This window comes from Homarus americanus, unplaced genomic scaffold, assembly GCF_018991925.1.
Source record: "Homarus americanus isolate GMGI-L3 unplaced genomic scaffold, GMGI_Hamer_2.0 scaffold36970, whole genome shotgun sequence".
Classification (NCBI taxonomy): domain Eukaryota; kingdom Metazoa; phylum Arthropoda; class Malacostraca; order Decapoda; family Nephropidae; genus Homarus; species Homarus americanus.
The window spans coordinates 2,127,337-2,149,184 of NW_024740094.1; the positions used below are offsets into that span (position 1 = coordinate 2,127,337).

Genomic DNA, 21,848 nt, shown 5'->3' on the forward strand with positions numbered 1-21,848 from the left:
CATTTCCTTTGTCTGCAGTAATTAGTGAGGGAACAGGAGTGGGTTGCTGCATCAGGGTGGTGTAAGGTAGTGGTGCTCAGTTTCATTAATCGCAATGACTTTCAGGAATGCATCCATGCAATAATGAGGGTATTACTGTATTCATGAATACTATTGGTTAAAAAGCTATGGTAACTTTTTATTACTATAAGTATGTTATGTAGTGGTTGATGATTTTATGATTGGTAATCAATACAGTATATCAAACCTGTCCTGTGTAGATATATTTATTTATACAATACTTTCTTAGTAATGTAGTTATAATAGAAACAACATATCAATAGTTATTATATTAAACCTACTCTACAGTGGTCTCATCATTGTAAGAGCTCTATGTACAGTAAGTCTCAAAATTATTTTTTTTTAATGTAATTTTATGAATCTTAGAGAGAAACTTACACACAAATAAGGGAAGGGGACCATGTAAGTGAAGGGTCATAAAGTACAAACCGAGTCCCATATATGAGGTGAAGGTTAGGTTAGATGATGATATATCTCTCTCTCTCTCTCTCTCTCTCCATTGGGTGTGAGAGGAAACTGACAGAAAGACACATAAATAGATGTATATAGAGAGAAAAAGAAAATGGGAAAGGTAAGAAAAGAAAACAGTTAAAGACAGGGAAAGAAAGATAAATAGGGATAAACATTTACAAAAAAAAACAAAAAACAGTGAGATACAGTACAATAGAGTAGACAATTATTAACGAATTTCGTGCTTCAGCTGGACACTTCCCTTAGTGGCGACAGTACGACACAGATGGTGAATGGCAACGATCGCCTTATGAGGGATTAATGGCTCATAAGGTCTCAAGGACTGATAAGGACTCAAAAGGACTCCTCATAGGGTCTAATAAGGACTGATAAGGTCTCGTTAATCATTTGTAAGGTTGAGAGTTTCGTTAACATTTTAAAGGGAATTTCTCTTTTTCTAGTTTACTTTAAATTCTTTTCTGTTCCACTATTGTTAAACAACTATTTATCTTTCTGACGTAACTTCTTAACTCTCAATTACCTACTTTATTAATTCCATATGTTAGCTATGTCTTAGTTATTTTACTTCATATAGTTACTCCATAATCTCTGACCTGTGGTAGCATGGCTCGAGGGTTAGGACACGGGGTATACTGTAATTTTGGTACCAAGTTGTGGGAAAGAATGAAGGTAAATACTGCAGGAGAATGATACCCCCAACAAACAAATAAAATGGTTTATTAAAATGCAATTAGACTTATGAATACTTCCAGTAACAACTACAAGGATCAACTCCCTGGCTCTACTCCTTGCACTTTCAATTAGGTACATTTTTCAACTTACACCATTATTTGGTGTGCCTTAAACAAAACACACAACACTTTAATCTTACATATAGCACGTTTGAGCACCGTCAATAATGTACAAGTTACCAGAGAACCTTAGCTCTTCATTAGTAACAGGACTCTGGTAATAACACCAACATTAATACTTTAACAGCACCAGGATTAGTAGCTTCCCTCCGCTACTTTGCTACATTCGCCAAGAAGTAAGTGACGACCTCATACACCCCTACAACTGAGGAGATTACATACAAGGATCCTCGGGTGAATAACACATCCACAGTACACTCTACTTACAGGTGGACTCAAACAACACTGCTGCTGAGAGCTGGCCGTGTTTACTGATGCGTGAGGTCCTCAGGGATGGATAGCGAACACGTCTGGCTTTCATCAATCTCTACTAAGGTTCGAGGTCGTCCTAGCATACAACGACCATCCTTTTTATCCCAGCAGTGGGTGGACCAGCATTTTAGCTTAAGGTCCGCGTAGGTAATATTCCTACAAATCAAAAAAAAAAAAAAAAAAAAAAAAACACCCTTGACCTACAAGAATCTGTGGACGGGATGGAGTTCAGACGCTGGACTAAGGTGACACGAATGTCATAACGTTTTTAAAAGCTGAAGGCGCATAAACACTTTACTTAAAACACACCAAAGTTACGTTGATGGATCACTTGAATATTCAAACAAAATAATTAAGTCAAAAACACTTAATGTGACGAGGTGGAACACGGAATTCTGGACATTACCTGTGGATGGGATGGAATTCAGGCGCTGGACTAAGTAAGGGAGATTCCTTGCTCCTCTGCTAGCGTTCCACCAGCCTGGGCTACCGCGCTGAAGCTCACACAGGTAATATCTACAAACTGTTACTCTCTTTACTTTTTTTTTATCCCCTTCACCACTGATCGGCTCGTTAGCCGCTTGGGCGATCGGTCATGTCTTTGTCACGCACTGTTGGCAAGTGCTAGTCATGTACTGGCTCTTTGTTACGCACTGTTGACAGGGGTTCCATGACAAAACCCCAACGGGGTTGTCATTTATCAACACTAATCTAACCTAACCTAAACATAAAAGTGTTTTATTTTATATTTTATATATGAGACTGGGGTTTTGTCCGTTGGGGTTTTATCTGGTCACCGTTGGCAGGTACTGGGCATGCACCGGCTCCTGAATGTACCCGAACCTGCTCTAGTGTTGGTCCGGTCTGATCTTGAAGAGCTAACACTCGGTGCCGTCACAACACTTTCTGGGAGATTGTTCCAAGAGTTCACAACTCTCCGAAAAAGTTTGCCCTCACAGTTTTCTGGACTTGCGGCTTCAATCTTGAGCTGTGACACCTTGTGGGGCGATCGTCCGCCAGCTCCAAGTAAGGACACTCGACTGAGTAGTGCCCCTTGAGATGCTTATACACCTCAATTAGGTCGCCCCTTGCCCGTCTGTAGTATAAGCTAGGCAAGTTCAGGCACTCCAATCTCTCAGGGTAGTTGAGGTGCCGAAGTGCAGGCACCAGTCTGGTGGCCCTCCCTTGAACATTTTCAACCAACAGTCCCTAGCATATCTCGGGGACCAGATCGGGTGACAGTACTCCAGCTGGGGAAGCACTTCACTCTTGAAGATCTGAACGACCTTCTTATAAGACCCAATAATTTATTTTCCTGGTTTACTTTCTTCTCACAATGGCCCGAGAACTTCGGCTCATTGTCAACATACACACCTACTGTAGGTCCTTCTCACATTCAGTCTCAAATAGTGCAGTTTCTTCATATGATACGCCTCCTTACTGTTGATACGCCCTAGGTGCATCCTCTTACACTTCGTGACATTGAATCTCAGCAGCCACTTCTTTGACCATTCTTGGAACTCACAGAGATCCTTCTGCAGCTCTTCACAGTCCTTGGTTTTTTATTTCCCGAATTAACTTGGCGTCATCGGCAAACATTTGTATGGAAGAGTGTCTTCTAAAGTCTCACAAGGTATCAATAAGAACTCATAGACTAATGAGGACTCAAGGTCTCACAAGGATTCATAAGGTCTCACAAGGACTCATAAGGACTAATAATGACTCAAGGTCTCACAAATATTAATAAGGACTCATAAGGACTTATGTGGGCTTAACGGCGGCCGTACGACGGTAAGAGCTCAGTGGCGGCCATTATCTCACCTGAGGCGATTGCCGCCATTCATCGTCTTCATCGTACTGCAGCCGTTAATCGTTTTTGTTATACTGCTGCCGTTAATCATACAGATAACTGTGACCAATAAATGAAGTCGAAATAACTCGTATAATTTATATCACACAAAACGTATTGTTTTCCATTTCTCGTTGCTTTCATGCGGTAAGAGAGCATTATATTTCATGGTGAAATATCGTACAATTGGAAGTTAAGGGGCGCAATTGCTCTTAACCTTTACCAAATTATGTAACAACTGCATCAACATGGTTACGGAGCAGCCTCATTACTTTACACTGCTAACAAACATGACTGAAATGACCCCGCATATTTCCCAGCTCATGATAATCTGATAATGCGATAATTTATTATACAGATTTAAGAAGTACAATATAGTCGCTCTCACCTGAAAATACTGTTTGGTTTCTTTTGTCGTCGTCTCGTATTTTCCGGTATTATGACTCCAATTGGAACTTCCGAAGCATTTAACATATCGTTTTTAGTATCGACAAACACTTAGAAATATAGCACTGGTGTTAATTAGCACTTAAAACCGTACTCAGGAAAATTAGTCTGCTGGACCTGACAACGTCCACCTGAGTTGACACTGCCGACGTCACGTGACAGATTTTACGGAGAAATAAAAAAATCACAATATCCGTTTCGTAAATGTAACAATATTAACCCGAAATAACGTTAACAACATAATATTAATTTAAGAAAATGAACATTAACCTAACATGACATTAACCTAACATAACTTTAACCTACCATTATATTAACCTGAAAGAATATTATCCTAACTTAACCTTAACCAACCATACCCTAACGTTATGAAATCACCTCCTTGACATATGTATATAAATATGTATCATCATCCAGTAGTACATACAAGTCATGCGTATGATACTATCTCACTCATATTGCATGCAATCTTTCAACCCACACTTCAACCAAGCAGTCCATTCATCATCATTGACCATAAATAAATATCCCCCCAAAAAATTGTGCTGTGCGGCCCAAATCATTGATTAACTGCTTGGTGACAAGAAGAGTAAAGGTATGGAGAAAGACAAGGAACACCTTGAAAAGCCACGCGTATATGCGATCCATGCCTATGATGAACTGCCTGTTGCGACAAGAGGAATTAGAAAGAGAAACAAGTAACACCTTCCAAGTCCCGAAACCAAATAATATATCTCTACGGCCGTAATAACCTATGATGTTGAAGGCCAGCAAAACAAAGCAACCAACCAACCATATAATTGGTTAGTGGGGTTCAACAGTTTGAAGCTTCATAGGGCTTTGAGCCAATCTACAGTTTACACTACAGGGAAAAACAAGAGAGGGGGCTGAGGTACTTAGGTTCTGGTGTTTGTGCTGGCTGGTGTGGACGTGTGGTGCCCCAGTCGTCCACCCTGTGCCCTGTGAGCACTGCTGAGGAGGAGTCGTGGCCGAGGTTTGGGTGACTAGTGTGTATACTCCAAGGAAGGTGCTCGTACAAAGACTATAAATCGTTTATAGTCTTTGTGCTAGTGTTTGAAGGTGGTGTGAGTTAAGGATTGCTGCCATGTTGTTGTGGGGGAGTATACTCCGGCTCCAGACAGTTACGGTCGTCGACAGGCAGCCTCATAGCAGCCTGGTTCAAGTTGAGTCGTGCCCACTTTCCTCTTAGTAACTTTTATTGGGAGGTTATTAATGTATTATTTTGGAAACATCGGCTTACGAGCCTAAATTGTATGCCAGTATAATGTTTGGTTAGGGTAGGTTAGGTAAATTAGGATAGGGTCTTTAGTTACTTTTTTTTTAACAGCGTAGGAAGGGTCATAACCCAATAATTATGCATATCATCAAACATTCATTATCACTACTATACTATACACTTTTTTCAAATCGAATTAAAAAAAAAGCACTTACTTTTATGTCTGATACCATTGAAAGCCACTTTCTCTAAGCGGCTTGTTGTAATTTTACGTTTTTTTGTGGACGCGAGAGTATGCTCTGACCAAGCGGACAACAGGCGCCGAAGGCGGCAGATTTTTCGGTGTACAGAGGATAAAATTTTAGTTTAGGTCATCCCTGTATTTAGATAACCTAACCAACCTAACCGCTTCCCCGGATGATCGAAACTAAAATTATACCCAAAGAAGTCCCCTAGTCTTTCCAATTGCTGGACACAATGCTTAAAAGCAACATTGCAGGGGGCACAACAATTTTGTTGGTCATGTTAAGCACTGCACTTATGTGATATAATTCCTGCACCCAATGACAAATCTCTAGATTTCTAATTACTCCTATCCAAATGTCTTCTCCAAAATAGATCAATTTCTGATAGCCATCTTTATCTTCGTTTAAGTACCCCAAACTGGCGATCTCTCTTTATGGGACAGGTAGTTGGTAATGATGACCTATGAAAAGTAGTTACGGTGTTCACTAGTGTTCGACCGTGAACATTAATGCTCACGTCTTGTATTTCAACATACTCATTCAGGGATCGGTAAATGACCAGTACTTGCCAGCAGGCGTAACAGAAACGTGACCGACCACCCAAGCGGCTAACAAGCCGATTAGCGGCGAAGAGAATACAGAGTAAAGCGAAGTCAAATCAAGTTAAATAGAGTCAAGTGAGGAAGTTGTGTTACGCCAGTCTAGTTTTTCCTTAAGTTTTCTCATCCTGCGACATGAACAAGATCTTCGTTGAAAGATTTAGGAGAAAATTTGTCATGAGATGATGTAAGAATAATTAAACCCTCTCAGTTTCAGGTTTTCTTACCACGAGCTTCATTATGGTAGTTATTGTAAAAATCATATCCCTGACAATTGTGAAAATTTTTTAATTTTTTCAACTGTTCGAATAGGGTAAAGAGAACTTCAGGAAATTATTCTACCATCTTTCAGTAAAATTTCTTAGAGAATATCACAAAATAGATACAAATTTGTATTTCGGTATCATTGAAAATTTTATTTATAAACATAGAAACGTAAGTTACTATAATTAAAATGTTAAATATATTGTTTGAATCAGGGAAGCGAACGCCAAGACCTCAATGTAAATACTAAAGACATGAGAAGCTGAGTAAAGAGACTGCAGGACGTGATTTACCGGGTGACCACAACGAGGTATATTGGCTTTACTTCATCATGGTCTCGTTACAGTAGAGAGAGCTAATTTTAAATGATATTCTGTTCACTACGAGGACTTGATGTAGTTGTGAACAGTGTGTATTAATGTGGAGAAAGAGTTGGTCAATGTTTTCCTGATGGGAGTCAACCAGGCCATGTTGTGACTAAGTGTTATATTGTGTTTCTTCTACACATATATACATACACACACACACACGCCCAAAATTAGAACCTGTGGTAGATAAGCTTTTAATGTCTTTGTTGAATTATTCTTGGTTGAATCCACTTAAAATTCACTTTTGTTGCTATACCTCCCTTGTCTACATACATAATGAACGTTTGTGAACTGTAAAGATGAGTTTACCGATTGAATAAATGCCTGAATTTCAGTCTTATCTATTTAGTGATACCAGTTTATTCATGATTTTTAGTCTAAATTTCAGATGTGATAATGTAGACTTCTGTATATCCAGGTCTAAAAACCATTCAAGTTCACATTGGTTCATGTACATAGACAGTGGAGGTATACAAACAATGATGAACTGTAATAAATTTGAACAATGATAATCCCAAAAAGCTGTTAAAAGCTTATTTCTATTGTGTTCTTTGTGACCCATTTTGTCTTCATATGTTAAGCCTTCAGTATTGACAGATCCAGCCCAAATGAGGAGGTTTTGGATGTGCATAGATATGGGGTTGGTGTTTAAATGAGGAAGATCAACCTTTGAAGACTTAGTCATATGTAACACTGAAGAAGCTGTTACTTTTGTGAGAACATAAGAGTGAAGGAAACTGCAGAGGTCTATTGACCCATACTAGGCAGCCCAGTTTACGGTGTCGTCCCACTTGGAACGATCGTTTGTTTTATGTTATATTTACCATCTAAGTTAAATGATCAGGTTAGGTTAGGTTATATTAAATAGCAAAAATCAGACAATTGTCCAAGTGGGTTGTAATCCTGTCCAACCCATACTTAAAGTGTCCCAGTGAGTTTGTTAATGATGGTATATGGTGATTTGTTCCACTCGTCCACAACGCTTATTTCCAAACTGATGTTTATGGTTCAGTATTCCAGCAGATTACTGAAATTTAGTATATACTGTAATTAAGGTTACCATAAAAAGTCAGTACAGTATGTATTACCATTATGAAAGTAGAAATGACTTGTGAACTACAGTATAAAAATTTTCCTCAGATGGCTCCAAGAAAGAGACACTGCATAGAATCCTTGGAGGAGCTGAGTCTCAGAGTGGTGTTGGCCTCTGTTGTGGCCGACCTCCACCTGGCCCACCTCCTCAGTACAGATCTCCGCCACTCCATGGTGCTGTCTTCTCTTGCTGGCTCGTCTCTGGAACAGTTAAAAAAGATGGTGTCTGATAGGTTTTCTGTTCTTCCAGGCATTCTTAATGACCAGGTAAAGCCTTGTGAATAAAGAAAAATGAGTTTAGGTGTTGTGTACTGTATCTAAATGTGTTGTTACATAAAAGGTTATGTTATTAATGCTTAAACTTGCCTGTGTAAACTGTCTTGAAGGCGAATTGGTATCAAATTAACTTGTAGTTTTTAGCTTATGTAACAGTGTACATTTTTGCGACCAATTACTGTACAATTTTGCCAATGAAATAACAGTGCAGTATTTGTAGGTTTTGGCGCTTATTATACAGTAATTTAAAGGGGCAGTTTTAGTAAGTTAATTGTATATACTGTACAGTATTATTCTGTACTGTAAAGGGTGCTGAAATATTCCATATGTACTATAATCTTTAGGAGTGATGTTGTGTGCACTACTGTACTCTACTGTGCAATTAAGTTTAGCAATGATACTGTGTGTACTACTGAACAACAAAGGTTAGAATGAGCTCAGTGAATATAAATAGGAACAGAGAACTAATTTATTTGTATTAGAGAAGTTTTGATATGTGTTTGGTTCTCAGGAAGTTTTTTATTACTATAGTTTCGCCTGAATGATTGCATAATGAATAATGTATAAATTGTATTACTGTAGGACATTTCATGAATTAACAGGTTCGAGATCGCTTAGTTCAACGTCTCTTCACCAACCCAGAGCCAGATCGATGGGTTAATGCCAAACTAGACATCCTCAGGGTGAGTCATGATTACAGTATAGCGTTTCCTTTTTATCATATTGTTACCGAGCCTGAACAAAGGATCACACTTACAGAACCTTGCCAGATATTTCACGTGCCAAACATTCCCATACAGTACTGTTAAGTGTAGTACTGTGCTGATGATGGCAGTGCCTGAAGTATTTACCCCAGAACATCTTTTTTAGTTAGGCTGTCACTGTAATTGAAATTTTAAGAGCAGGATTGAAGAGAGACCTGATGTATTGCCCACTTGTTCCCCCCCCCCCTCCCGTCCCCTAAAAAAGAAAGACAGAGAGGCTGAAACTTCTGGAGTGCATTTAGTACTGTCACGTGTGGATGCTGAAGATGTGTGGCAAGTAAATTTGGAGTTAATCCAAGTTTAACTGTGCATACAGGATAAGTAGATACTTATTCAGTAAAACCGTCTTGCAGTTCTATATTGATTCAGCATGTACATTTGTCCACAGGTATAATGTTTCACCTGTGGGCAACTGTACATAGACAGTGCAGGTATACACTATACTGTAATGCTTAGTGCCCTATATGTTGTCTTAATTATTTAATTCTTTAGGCTATTCTGGACGACAGTGTGATATCAATAAATTGTGGAGAGCAGGTGTTACCTAGACAGCTGCTGAATGTGGTGGGAGAATGTTGTCCCAACCTGACATCTTTGAAGGTCATATTGAATCAGGTAATAAATTTTCTTTTGTTTCTTAATTACAGTATTGTATTATTATTGTTTTCTTCTAAAGATCTCATAAAGAATGAGGGAGGGAAAGTTAGAAGGCTGGAATGATTTAGTAAAACAAAAAAATAGTACAGTTGATGGTGGAGGTTTCACTGCAATGTGTAGACCTGGAGAAGGTTCAGGAGTTACAGTAGACACTCCCAATACCAGACTAATTTGTGCAAGTCCTGTTCCATATTGAGTGGATTCCCTTAATGGGAGCATTTCCTTCTTCCTCCCCATGTAAAGTACAGTATAAATGAAATAATACAATAAATATTTCACACATTACCATCTATCAAGATGCACATCTTGTATGGTAAAGAATAATGTACAGTACAGTATTTAGAAATTCAGCTTACAGTAAAAACTTTTAACTGATTATATGGAGAGGAAAGTCCGTTATATTGAAGGTCAATTAAATATGAAGCCCCCACCTAATGGATTGCGTGGGGGTTTCATTGTACAGGTACCTTAATTTTTGGCCTTGAGTACAGTACAGTACAGTACTTGCATTTCTTGATGTTGTCCTGGCAAAGGTGGTGCCCCTTTCTTCTTTGTCAGCTTTTCAATGTTTCCAAGCTTTTTTCATACTGTTTTGGGGAATAACTTTTAGCATGGTAGCCTAATTTTTGTACAATGTAACAACTGCAAAAATGGTATTTTGAGAGCTAAAAGTCCTCCTTTCATCAGTTTTTTTCATTGAAGTCATGAAATGCATCTCTTGAGTTACAGATGGAGCCCAACAGTGATGGGGCAACAGGAGAAAACAAAACTAACCCTAGCGCCAATGCCGTCTCGGCCTCTGGTCGTCCCAGGCGCCACCACATACTCATGAGAACTAACTTGACACTTAAACTTTTCTCCGAAGACGACGCCATAAGAAAGGCCAGATTTGCCCCAAAGGTATCTCTCTCTCATCATCATTATTTATTATTATGTTTTGCAAGAGTCATGAGGTAGTAGATAGTAGGCAGCTACCAAACAGGGTTTTTTTTTTTTTTACGCAGGGATTAGCCCACCTGGGCACAGGTCACTGACCCACATCAGGGCCTGGATAATAACTTATTATTATTATAATAATAATAATAATAATAATACAGTAGTACCCCGATTTACGCGATCAATTGAACCCATGGGGTACCACGGAAAGTGAACAACAGAACATATGGGATTAATTCCAATAGAGACTGGCCCAACCCCCAAACTCCACTTTTTCAGACACAATACCTACGTTGTAGTAAAAATAACATCTTAATTTTATGATGGTATGCACACACAATTAATAATTAAGAAAAATATCAATAATATTAGGCTTTTTAACACTTGCATTAGTAGAAAAGATGGCTGGGCACACGGGGATGGGGGGTTGGTTCCGAGGCAGAGGGCAGATTATTGGCCCTCACCTGTATCACTTGTATCACTATCCACCACATAGGCTTGCAGGGCCTCTTTGTCAAACCCCTCAAAGACCAGATAAGTCCATATCCTCACTATCACTGACTTGGGCCGGCTGTGGTGGGTGGCAGGTGAAGAACTCGGTAATGTTTTGATGACTGGGCAACCTTGTGCGCATCCTGCCCACGCCGCTTCCCGCGTATATGAGTAGATGCACCGCGTAAAATGAAATTGCGGTTCTGGCGAGGTACCGCGTTAATGTAGAATCGCGTAAACGAGAACCGCGTAAATCGGGGTATTACTGTAATTAAAAAAATAACAAAATACCTGCACTAAAAATAAAAATAATATACTAAAAATAATAATAATAACCATAAATACAAAAACGAGAAAATTAAATCAAGAATGAGAAACGACATACATTTTGTATGTTGTGTTGTCAGAGAAAGAGAAACAATTGAGACCCAGCAATTGTGTGTAAATGAGGCAGAAAGTCAGATCAGCAACCTGGGACTTGGTCACAATTTTCGTGATGCCATATGGCAGCAGGGTCTGCCATTATATATATATATATATATATATATATATATATATATATATATATATATATATATATATATATATATATATATATATATATATATATATATATATATATATATGTATGTATATGTATATGTATATATATGTATATATATATATATATATATATATACATATATATATATGTATATATATATATATATATATATGTATGTATATATATATATATATACATATATATATATATATATATATATATATATATATATATATATATATATATATATATATATATATATATATATATATATATATATATATATATATATATATATATATATATATATATATATATATATATATATATATATATATATATATATATATATATATATATATATATATATATATATATATATATATATATATATATATTGGGCTGAATCATTAGGCAGTCCTCTTTTTCCTTTTTTCGCCCCACTTCAGAAGGTATCAAAGTGCCATTATTTTATGGGTATGAAGTGTGGTCTCTTGGACTTTAAGAGGAAGGATAAAATTTTGAAGTGACACAAAGGATGAACTTGAGAGAAAGCAGTGCATCAGGTAATTAAGGGTGCAGAGACTAATAAGTACAAAATTAAGTAGAAAAGAAATTTGTTGTGTTAATGTCTGGGCGCCCGTACACTCTTTTCTCTTTAGGAGCGTAACTCTAATATCAGTCCTGGTATTTTGACAAAACTACACCTGCATTTGTATTATTGTAGGAAGTGCATTGTAACAAATTTTAGTGCATGTTTAAAGTTCCAAGACATAGTAGTGAGGTCTGACATCAAGTTAGAAAGGTAGGTGTGTGTGTGTGCGCGCGCATGTGCGTGCGTGCTAATGTTCAGTGAGTTTTTGGTGCATTTTCCGTCACTAACGGATTTGGTAATTGTATTTGGAGGGAGCAATTAGGTTGGTATATTTACATGCATAAGCATGAATAATGATGTATTTATAATAAATTTCTTACCAACTAATTCTGAAAAACAAAAAATCTCTTGTTTTGCCATTTAAACTATTTTTGTGCAACTACTTCAGGGACCGTGTCCCATGGTGGCTGGCCTGTCCTCCTTAACCCAGCTGTCTACCCTACACTTGTTGTGTGGAGCCAATAATGACATACTGGCAGCCTTGGGCCAGAGTGCACCAAAGTTAAGAGAGTTGAGGATATGCTACAGGTAAAGGCATTGATGTCTGAGTTTTATTTGTTTTTTACTTGTAAAAGGACAGTTGCCTATCAACAGTTAATTTGTCATATTATAACAGTGTGCATATGTTTTGGTAAGTAAATAAGAAAGCCATATTGTGTTTGTTTGAACATTAAGTACTCTGAAACAACTACAAACAAATATCACAAGTAACTCCAGCTGAACATACAAGGTGGTGAAGATAAAAAACTGATTACAAATCTCCACCGCACGATTACATTATTGTGAACTACAGTACAATGGATTACCAATTATCCAGTTCATAGGTGACTAGGAGATGGGATTATGTACTTGACATTCCACAACTAGTTACAAAGGTGTTGCCAAGTGGAATATCAAATATCCATTCCTGGAAGAGAGGGTGTGGGTAGTAACATAAGGTTGTATTGTGTACAGTTGTCTCCAGGTGTGTTGTTACCACGTGCCGTGACTCCTCACACGACTCATATGGCTAGGGAATGGATTGATAGGGCTGTTTCCTAGCAAGAGCCCTATCAATCTGCTCCCTAGTCACATGAGTAGTGCAATGTTGCCACAGCAAAGGAGGCATGGAAGCTGGTAACAGCACGCCTGGAGATGACTGTACATTACAGTACATAGGCAGATCTAGAGGCAGAGTAGTGCACCTTCATTCCTTGTTGGTGTGGTATATACATTAGTTAATTTTTTTTTCAATAAAGTCTTAGCTGTACTGCTTTTATGGTTACTCATTTTGTCTAGCTTTCTAAGAAATTTCCTTGAATATCCCTGGTATTGAAGTGGCCAAGCAGACACTTTATTTTCGACAATATCTCAGGATCTCATAATACTGTACACCATGTTTTATTTATTCTCTTCTACAGTTCTGGTGTGACAGATATAGGATTAAAAGCGATGTGCTTACGCTTTCCGGACAACCATATACTCAGAAGAGGGCGACACCTGCACGAATTAAGAGTTCGCTCCTTCCACCTAAACCCTTGCTGCTCTGCACTTGAAGAGGTTCGCTCCAACTTCAGTTCATTGCTTAATAGGAGAATGATTTAATGGGTTAATCTTAATGCTAATAAAAGTAAGATTAGTTTAAATTCTTAGTGATGACCACCATCGCATGTTCTTTTCCAGTTGTGTATAGACAAGGAAGAGGCAGAGCAGCTGTTAAACTTTGCTTTAACTTGAAGTGTTCATACAGGAGCCACTTTTTGGGGGTTTTTAGATAAATTGGTGGAAAAACATACTTCATTTACCAGATTTTTCAAGTTCAAAATTTCTCCTCTTGGTAAATTTTATGAGCCATTCTTTACCAATTCTTATATACTGTATTAGCGGTTTTAATTGTAAGGTTTGTTTTATACATCATCGGTGTTTGTGTCCTTGTGTTTCATCTTCAGTACCATCCTACAGGTTGACGTTTTAGGAACGGAAATAAGTCAATTTGGAGTTGCCTTCCTGCTCAAACATCTTCCTGCCTTGAAGTCCCTCGGAAATTGTACCGACGTGACAGAAGCAATAGAAATTCTGGTAGGGAACAAGTCCCTACGACGCAGTAACTTTATGGGTCGATTACGGAAATATGCCATCAGATTTAAACTCAATAGGTAAGAAGGGTTTAGATGTAATTATTATATTGATTATAATGTGCCTTATTTCCTAGCATTTAGGCATTGGTGCTAACGAGTATGACTTCCTTATATCTTAAATTACCTTTGATGAACCCCTTCATTATGGGACACCACTATTGATTTTATTCAGCACAGAGAAACCCCTCGTACACAAGGGGTTTACAGTTCCACTGATTCTTCTTCCCTAGCCCCTTCACTTCAAGGGGCCAATACAGTATTTTACCTGTACTGTACAATAAACCCCCCATAACTCGGCTGAGTAATCCATTGTTTAGACTTGGTGGTAATAAGCCTATACTGTACAGTATTTACAGTACATTACTTGTATAATGAAATTCAAACAGTTGTATTAGGTACTTAGTAATGGCAAGGGGCAATTTCTTGCTAAGCTTGTTAGAGGCAGACAAACTGTACTACAGGGTGTATATACTATATTGTGTGCAACATTTCACAAGCATTGTACAGTAAATTGATCTGAAAAAAATAACTACTGGTAATGTATGTACAGTCCTGTACACTTATGTATAACAGTAACCCATCACAGGCACAGTAAATAATTATTCTGACAACCTTAAGACTACACTATATAACACACATTAACACAACACTTCACAGCCATTTAATTACTGTCATAAGTTCTACCATTGATGAGAGGCTAATGTAAACTGATGTTCACGGGGCCAATACGGACTACTAAGTGTGAGCCAGTTGCCGAGTTCTCGCGCTTGACTCGGCTCCTACTGACTTAAAAGCCAATTTGCCAACTATTCAAAACCACAGTCATCTGGTGGCGTGCTGACTTATTGCAAATTCCGACATATTGGATGCCGATTTATTTATTTATTTATTTTTCTGAACCTGGCTTATAAAGTTTAATTTCTATTATATTGTGTTACCTGTACCTTGTTATGCTTAATGTTGTATTGTCCCTCTTGTATTTCTTATTTCTTGGTGAATATTTACAACATATATAGTATATTACAATATTTACAATACTTACGACTAATGAGATAGAATGCTAATATACGAGCATATTTTTTATTTTTACTTTCTTCAAATACTTGTAGTTTTTGCCATGAAATTAGAGAAAATATATTGAGCCACCACAAGTTACCCATTTTCTTGAAGATATTTCCCTCCAATTTCTTGATATTTAAAATGTGATTAGACTTTACTAACTGGAAATTGACCCCCACCCAAAAAATGCTGGTTGCTCAAGAGTTCTGGATGGTTAAATGCTGGATATCTGAGGATATACTGTATTTTGATCTTGCTTTTAATTGGTTTACTCATCCCCCTTAGGTTAACCTTCAGCATGTAAGGTGCAGGGTGAGTTTTGGAGAAAAAAGTGTCTAACAAGGCTGGAAATATGTTATACCGTAGTTGAGTCTTTCACATATTTGTCTTTGTCCATCTTAATAACAAACATTATTACATTCCAGATAAAATTGGCTGAAATAGTTGATCAAAAGCTTTAAAATAATTGATAGTTTATGAGAAATAATTATTGGTTTTTATAGTTTTAATTTCGTCTGTACAAGCATCTTCCTGCTGTGGTGGGTGGACAGATGCTGGTCTTCTGAGTCTCTGTACAGTATATTAGGCGAGATAAACTACCGCTTAGTAGGATGATAGTCGACATTTGACAGGTGCCTCCAATGGTGTACTCATTTATTGCAGAGCGTGCAGGAGGAAACCCAATTGTCCACTCCAGTCAGGAATTAATAATAACTTACTCATATGATGCCTCTTTTCTTGGGTGCCTGGCCGGCCATCTTTCCTCATCAGGGTGATGGAAGACAGTGTGTCTGCCTGTAGGTTGGTGGTGATCACTACTCTCTGCCCAGAACTTAAAGATTTGAGCCTTACTCACCGATTTTGTGAGGTTGACCTCGAGATGTTAGGTGACGACAATAAGTCACCTTCACACTTTAAATCACATTTGACACAGTTAAAATTCCTTAAGGTAAGTATATAGTGAGACATTATTGTGATACTATATGATATAACTTTATTCAAAATTTTAAAATATACTTCCAGTACATAGGTTTATTCACTAAATATTGTCACTTACCTGGAAACTCATTACTGTGTGAGAAACTGGAATTGTAGGTGGGTGGGTGTGAAAACTGGAAAGTATTGGGTGTTAAATGTAAAATTTCATAATACTGTAATATATTTTAAATTATCCAGCTTCAAATTTTCTTGATTCTTTGTCTTGAAGCACCTGACTCTGGTCAATGTTGCCTCAAGATCAGTGACTGGTGCAGTACAAGCTGTAGGCCACCAGCTGACGGCTCTCACAGTTCATTGTCGAGGGTTAGACGTTCCAGTGGTTTTCCAGACATGTACCAACCTCAAGTACCTGACCATTGAGGGGGAGGATTGTTCTGCTCCTTATGAGGTTTGTGTTTGTCTCTTGTTGTTGAATCTTCTGATACCCTGACCCTCCTTGGAGCTCTCATACAGTTTATGAAAGCTGCTGCCTTACACGAGTTAACACTCCACCTGAATCCATGTGAAATCACATTCTGAAATTTGGGGATTCACCTCATCACTAGTTGTATACAGATGTACATGTAGTTGTAACAAAAAAATTATTGAAAGTTTTAAATGCAGTGTTTAGATCTTTCTTGAGTTAATGTATAAAAAAAAAATGTAAAAAAGTGAGGGAAGAAATTTAATCTTAATGCAGTTGAAGAATATAGAATTAGTTGAAGTTCATTGAAGGTAGTTTAAAGGTTATGGTCAGGTATAAGGACCAAAGTTTACGTTAAAGTACCTAGGGACTGGAAGTCAACCAACATCACCCAGTACAAGAAGGGTAGAAAAAAGTGCAGCAGAAAACTACAGGCCGATTAGCTTAACATCACATATTTTATATGCAAAACTGAGAAAATTCTGAGGGACGGTTTCATTCAACACCTGACCGAGCAGTATTGACAATGCATTCAGCATGTAAAGATAATCCTGCCTGACAAATTCACTCAGTCTCCTTGAAATGTACAGTACATGCATTTTGGTAAGGCATTTGACAAAGTCCCACATGCAGGGATAGTGGCACCACAGGCAAAAATTTTGAAGTGGATTAACAAATGGCTCGAAGACAGGCAACAAAGAGTGGTCATAAATGGTAGCAAAGCAGTACTCACACATACACCAATCTGGCTATTTTCTGGTGAGCTTTACCACTTTTGCAGTATGATTATACCTATGTACTATGATTGGCTGTTGATGTTGTGATGTCATCACTCCCATATCCCCTCCCTATCACAGGTCTCACATTCAGAGTTTCGAACTTGTGGCCGAGTGTATTATGCGGAACATTTCCTGACTCTACCTTCAAATACAAAGATACGAAAATGCTCTTTCAATTTTGTAAAACAAGACATTAAAAATCTTGAAAGGATTGAAAAACATGATCCCAGCTTATTTTTTTGTGATGTCATGCACCACCAACATGAAGGGATAAATCTTCAAATTTGCCTTAATTTGTCAAACAGGACAAATTTAAGTAAATACTATTCCACACACAGGAGAGTAGACCTAAGGGACAGTCTACCAGCTCAAGCCATGCAATGATAACAGTATTGGGCTTCAAAATAACTGGCCTTTTGTCTTGGCAAGACCACCTCGAGTTGGGTAAACATTAGGTAAATATATACTTTATGTGTATGTATGTTGGGTAATCGAATTTGTTTGGAGGTTGCAATAAGTGAGTGAAGACAGCGAGTATTGAAATATTTTGGGTGCATGTACGTGCTCAGACTATTATGGTCCAGCCTAATATAAACATGGGAAAAGCTTTCTGCAGAATAGATACTGTACCTATTGAAGAGAAACAAGGATATATTAACTTTTATTAATTCAATATTCCTAGATTTTATAGGATTTTGGTGATCACTAGAAATGATTGTCTAGTTTAACTTGAAATTTTTTTTATCTTCACAGGCCGTTGAGAATTTCAAACACACGGCCCTCACCAAACTACAGGTAGTCAGGATAAAGTGCCACCTGTCTGCCCCATACACAGATGTAATCCTCAATAATGCCAGGAGTTTAACACGACTGGAAATAGCTTGTCTCTGTGATGTAAGTACTGCCAAGGTCCTCACTGTTGTTTGGAAAAGCCAACAGCATCATCTTGCAGGTATATTTTGTATATTATTGTATATTACTGTAAAATACAGTTTGGAAACCTATTACTGTATCGTGTGTGCTGACTCTCCTTTCTTGTAGCATAGACCTTCTCTAACTCAGTTGTGTATACAGTACAGTGTGTGTCTGCTATTGACCAGGTGTGTATCTTGATGGTCAGGATTGTATTGTGAGGTTTTACCATCTTATTTTATGTATCCACAAAGAAAAAAGGGACAGGTTGCACGAATTAGTCTAGTCAGGCGTATTAGGATTGTTTACGCAACTTTCATTTCTTTTAGTGAAAGTTCATTTTTCCCTGTTCTCTTTGGGGATGAACATAAATCTCAAATTAAGTATTCAATTATGTGTGGATGGTTAGCCAAATAGTAGAGAGTATTTTATTAGCACAGCTTACACTTGCACTTGGATATATAGCCATTGCAGTATGTCTACAGCCAGGCAAAAGGGGGAAGAATATCTCGCACTTTCTCTACTCATTAAGTTACCAACCAGCCATTTACATGTAAAGAGATTTTGCCATAGGAGTAACTTTTTTTCTTTTTACAGATGAATGATGACAGAGTGGACCAACTGATACGAAACAAAAGTTTGGAGAAGTTAACAGAATTTGACGTTAATCGAGCCCCAAAACTCACCGTATCTTCAGCTAGAAAACTTGTAAAACATTGCCCAAACCTGCTACAACTGCAAAATTTAGGGGAGTGATTTTAATATTCATTGTGTAATTGTGTACTATTAGTTACACACACACACACACTCTTACATATATTCACTGACTGTAAAGAATGTTACGCTACTGTACAGTAGTGGTAGAAGTGGCCCCCAAAAAATTCGGAGATCCCAAATATGTACAAATCGGTACGTAGTCTGGTTTAACAATTCTCTATCGTCCAGTATGAGCTACTTTTCCTGGTGCAATGTGATGATGATGTGGTTATTTTGTCCTCCAGGTGGTTGGAACATTTCAGCTGAGGAGTACAATGCATTCCTGAAAGAGACAGAGTTGGAGAACTTTGAAATACAGATAGTTTACAAACCTCGCAGACCCTGGTAAGTGTCATTGGCAATTAGCATTTCATCCTTTGAATATTATTTGCAAACGTGAACTTGTCAAGTTTTGAAGCAAGTATGTGGTAGTATGAATGTAATACAGTGTAGTGAACTGTCGGTGGTCCTAGCCATCTGACCTGGCAGCTACATGGCATCAGTTGGTGTTTATCTACCACCAGAGATGGGCTCTCCCACAAATGTTATTCTTTTTTGTAACTTAACTCCAGCAAAGTGTTTAAAATGGCTCCCAAGAACAGAAATAGTGAGATAAAAAGAATACGTGTTTATAATTATTGCAGAAAATTTTAAAATTAAAGAGAAGTGTGAGAATAGCCCTACTGGAGCAAAACTCATGCAGGAGTTGGCTTATCTAAACAGTGTGTCTGTGATATTAAGAAAAACAAAGATAAAATAAAAAGTTTACTTTAAAGTTCTCTATGCTATCATGAGGTGATGTTTTGTTATTTTAAAGTTAAGAACTTATAGTATTTTAGATAATGTATTTATTATTTTCAATTATTGATCATTTAGTAAGTTAAGTAATATTTTGGGTTGAATTCATTTATAATGCTTCAGTTACACCTGTAATGCATTCTTTTCTATATTTTGGATAATCTGGACACCCCCTCTCCCAATCAGTCCGGTCGATCTAGGGTTCACTGCACTAGGGTAGGGATTAATATTTTCCACTTATTCGGTCTAATGTTGATCTCTTTACCTAAGACTGTTGCTTCTACCAAAACTCTTATACAGTACAGTACTTGATATATGTAATATATATATATATAAAATATATATATATATAAAATATATATATATATAAAATATATATAATATATAAAATATATATATATATATAAAATATATATAATATATATATATATATATAAAATATATCGCATTATATATGCCTGATAAATCACAAGGAAAGAACGGTTCACAGTATTGATCTTCAGGGTGGTACAGACTAGCTAGACTCACTGAAGAATGTGAATTACATGTAAAACCTATTGGGTCTTGCCCCCTCGGTGGTCATCAGCATACTGTATATATATATATATATATATATATATATATATATATATATATATATGTGAATTACAGGAAAGCGCTTAGAACTGGTTTTCTTTTTCATGGTTATCAGCATATACCTAGATCACGTGCACCTACAGTGATTTACTTGTATGTATATATATATATATATATATATATATATATATATATATATATATATATATATATATGTAATTAAGAAGCGCTTAGAACCGTGTTTTCTTCTTTCCTTGTGGTTTATCAGCATATACCTAGATCACGTGCACCTACAGTGATTTATTTGTATATATATATATATATATATATATATATATATATATATATATATATATATATATATATATATATATATATAATATATATATATATAAAATATATATATATAATATATATATATATATATATATTTTTTTTTTTTCAGGATTGACAGTTACAGTGATGATGGCCACAGTGATGATGGCCACAGTGATGACATGATGGAGTCAGACGAAGATTCAGTTGTCTGGGGACGAATGAGGCATCTTTTCCCACTTGTGATACTTTAAGTTCAGTATTGCAAAATCACAACAATCCCTATTATTGTGATACACAGGCATGACATACCGTCCTGTACTACCAGGGATTTGTTCGTCAGCTAGTCACGTGGCGACGAGAGGAATTATAAAGGTAACCAGGCAATTATTATGGGTGAATAGACATCTGCACAATAAGGAATTTACTATTTTAGTGTTAATTTTTGATTTAAGGAATTCACAATTATGTTGTCTTAATTTTTTTCAAAAGTGTTCATATGACAAAAATCAAAAGTTGGACAAAGGTTAATTTTGTATTAATTCATGGAGAATGTACCAGATAATTAGCAGATAACGTTGTCCAGTGTCTTGTGTTATGAAACCTGACACAAAGTTAAAACTTGTGGATAACTTTGATAAAATATTCAGCCACTCTTATACGTATCTGGATTTTGTGATCTAGTCTCATTAATTACTTTTTATTTGAAGTATCTTCGCATTAATAGATCACACAGTTCAAACTCCCACTACCTTGTATGAAGCCTCACATAAAACAGTTCAGAATATCTTGTCATATAGTGTCCTTCAGTTCATGTTGTTAAGGACCGAGACTAATAAGTACTTGAGTAATACAAAATCTTCAAACAATGTGAGAGCAGCCATTCAAAAGTGGAATGTTTTGGTAAATATTTATATATGATTGCACGGCAGGCTGTGACTGGAATAGTTAGCACAGTAAATATTGTCTCCATGAATTGACCAATAAATTTGAGAGGTATCAACCCTTGTTTCTT

The 21,848-nt window shown here is 37.0% G+C and overlaps 1 protein-coding gene across 2 annotated transcripts; it reads left to right on the plus strand.

Moving 5' to 3' along the window:
* Positions 1 to 6,556: 6,556 nt before the first annotated feature.
* Positions 6,557 to 21,836, plus strand: LOC121875134. Of its 2 annotated transcripts, none has more exons than XM_042379520.1 (14): positions 6,557 to 6,645; positions 7,844 to 8,062; positions 8,674 to 8,754; positions 9,328 to 9,450; positions 10,222 to 10,392; positions 12,508 to 12,647; positions 13,520 to 13,658; positions 14,061 to 14,254; positions 16,067 to 16,244; positions 16,503 to 16,682; positions 18,230 to 18,370; positions 18,986 to 19,136; positions 19,390 to 19,489; positions 20,964 to 21,836. In XM_042379520.1, exons 2-14 carry the CDS (start codon positions 7,844 to 7,846, stop codon positions 21,085 to 21,087), a joined length of 1,941 nt encoding a protein of 646 aa, XP_042235454.1. In that variant the 5' UTR covers positions 6,557 to 6,645; the 3' UTR covers positions 21,088 to 21,836. The 2 variants fall into 2 exon arrangements, with proteins under 2 accessions (XP_042235454.1, XP_042235455.1); XM_042379521.1 differs by having other exon boundaries at positions 12,550 to 12,647.
* The last annotated feature ends 12 nt before the right edge of the window (positions 21,837 to 21,848 follow it).